Consider the following 2,500-nt stretch of genomic DNA (forward strand, 5'->3'; position numbering starts at 1 on the left):
GAGTCCTACGGGGGTCCTACTCAAGCAGTTTTTCTATGTGGGTGTCCAGGTCCTTGGTTGGGAATTTCTTGCTGAATCTGGAAAAGAAGGAAAGTTTAGTGGAGGAGGAGGAGGAGGAGGAGGAGGAGGAGGAGGAGGAGGAGGAGGAGGAGGATATAGTAAAGGAGAAAGAAGAGCTAGTGACAGAAAGGATGTTATTGAGGAGGAGGAGGAGAAAGAAAAGAAGAAGAAAGAGGATATGAAAAAAGAAAAAAAACAATGTAAAGAAGGAATACAACAACAACAACCACTACTACTACTACTACTACTACTACTACTACTACTACTACTACAACAACAACAACAACAACAACAACAACAACAACAACTACTACTACTACTACTACTACTACTACTACTACTACTACTACCACCACCACCACCACCCACCTTTTAATTGGCTTGCCGCTGGAGTCAACAAGGAACTTTTCAAAATTCCAGGCAACATCAGAGCGTGTCACGGGGTTCCAGATGATACACTTGGGGTCCGCCATTAGACTCACTGGGTCGTCCACGGGCAACGGCAGCGCCTCTTTCAGCAGCTGTGAGAGAGAGAGAGAGAGAGGTGTTAGTAGAGTTGGCATGTTTCTGTGTCACTGCTAAACTTCTCCCCTTCATTTCAAGAGAGAGAGAGAGAGAAGTGTTAGTAGTATTGACATGTTTCTAATCCACTTCTCCACTTCACTTCACAGCCTCTAGTTGAAGTGACACGGGTTCTTAAGAGTGTTTTTAAGGTTCTAGTGACATGTTAACAAGATTTCTACATTACCAACAGGAGAAACACTCTTTAAAAGTCTCTACTTGAAGTGACACGGGTTCTTAAGAGTGTTTTTAAGGTTCTAGTGACATGTTAACAAGATTTCTACATTACCAACAGGAGAAACACGGGATTTTAAGAGTGTTTTTAAGATTCTAGTGACATGTTAACAAGATTTCTACATTACCAACAGGAGAAACACTCTTTAAAAGCCTCTAGTTGAAATGACACGGGATTTTAAGAGTGTTTTTAAGGTTCTAGTGACATGTTAACAAGATTTCTACATTACCAACAGGAGGAACACTCTTTAAAAGCCTCTAGTTGAAGTGACACGGGATTTTAAGAGTGTTTTTAAGGTTCTAGTGACATGTTAACAAGATTTCTACATTACCAACAGGAGAAACACTCTTTAAAAGCCTCTAGTTGAAGTGACACGGGATTTTAAGAGTGTTTTTAAGGTTCTAGTGACGTGTTAACAAGATTTCTACATTACCAACAGGAGAAACACTCTTTAAAAGCCTCTAGTTGAAGTGACACGGGTTCTTAAGAGTGTTTTTAAGGTTCTAGTGACGTGTTAACAAGATTTCTACATTACCAACAGGAGAAACACGGGATTTTAAGAGTGTTTTTAAGATTCTAGTGACATGTTAACAAGATTTCTACATTACCAACAGGAGAAACACTCTTTAAAAGCCTCTACTTGAAGTGACACGTGTTCTTAAGAGTGTTTTTACGGTTCTAGTGACGTGTTAACAAGATTTCTACATTACCAACAGGAGGAACAGATTGTAGTGGCATTTAAGAATATCTCCATCGTTGTTTTGACAAGTTAACAAGATTTCCACATCGACAACAAGCAAGACAGACGCTGCAGTGGTTTTGAAGGGTGTGTTTACTCTTCTAGTCACAGGCAAATACAAATCAGCGTGGGAAAAGTGGCTGAAAAGGAGAAAGGGTTGAAAAGAAGAGGGTTTTTTTAAGACAGAGAAGAGAAATGTGAGTGAAGAAAGGCGAGTAATGTTTGGGAGAGTGACTGAGGAAGAGGAGGAGGAGGAGGAAGGAAGAAAAAATGAATGAGAGTACAAGGAATAGGAGGAGGAGGAGAAGGAGAGGAGGAACAGCAATAGGAGGAGGAAGGAAAAGAAGGAAAGAAGAAAAAAATGAATGAGAGTGCAAGGAATAGGAGGAGGAGGAGGAGGAGGAGGAAGAAATGGAGGGATTCTGATATTACGAAAGGTTTTGATATTGAGAGGAGGAGGAGGAGGAGGAGGAGGAAAAAATAAGGGGAATTCTCGTATAATAAGTGTTCTAATACTGAGAGTACAAGGAGGAGGAGGAGGAGGAGGAGGAGGAGGAGGAGGAGGAGGAGGAGGAGGTTTAATTAAGGTAAAGTAACAGGTGAACTTTCCTTGAATACAAAAAAAAAAAAGAATATGAAGGAAAAATATTTAGTTATTATTATTATTATTATTATTATTATTATTATTATTATTATTTTTCTTCATAGTACTTGTGTTAAGGAAATGCCGAGGAAATAACAGGAAATACTAGACATGACATACCTCTCTCTCTCTCTCTCTCTCTCTCTCTCTCTCTCTCTCTCTCTCTCTCTCTCTCTCTCTCTCTCTACTTCCCCTTTTTACTCCCCTCTTCTTCCCCCTTCTTCCTTCCTTCCCTTTCCTTCTTCTGTTCTCTCTCCTTCCA

At 40.1% G+C, this 2,500-nt stretch overlaps 1 protein-coding gene across 1 annotated transcript in view; it reads right to left on the reverse strand.

Moving 5' to 3' along the window:
* LOC123517468 (glutathione peroxidase 2-like) overlaps positions 1-2,500 on the reverse strand; it is a 9,704-nt gene that overhangs the window by 1,304 nt on the left and 5,900 nt on the right. The window contains exons 4-5 of the mRNA XM_045277558.1: positions 430-581; positions 1-77 (exon numbers count right to left, since the gene is read on the reverse strand). The exon at positions 1-77 is cut by the window's left edge and continues 1,304 nt beyond it. Of these exons, the coding sequence (XP_045133493.1) occupies positions 17-77; positions 430-581 (213 nt within the window). The 3' untranslated portion in view covers positions 1-16. The remainder of the gene's footprint in view (positions 78-429; positions 582-2,500) is intronic.

The sequence above is a fragment of the Portunus trituberculatus genome, chromosome 6 (assembly GCF_017591435.1).
Source record: "Portunus trituberculatus isolate SZX2019 chromosome 6, ASM1759143v1, whole genome shotgun sequence".
NCBI classification, from domain to species: domain Eukaryota; kingdom Metazoa; phylum Arthropoda; class Malacostraca; order Decapoda; family Portunidae; genus Portunus; species Portunus trituberculatus.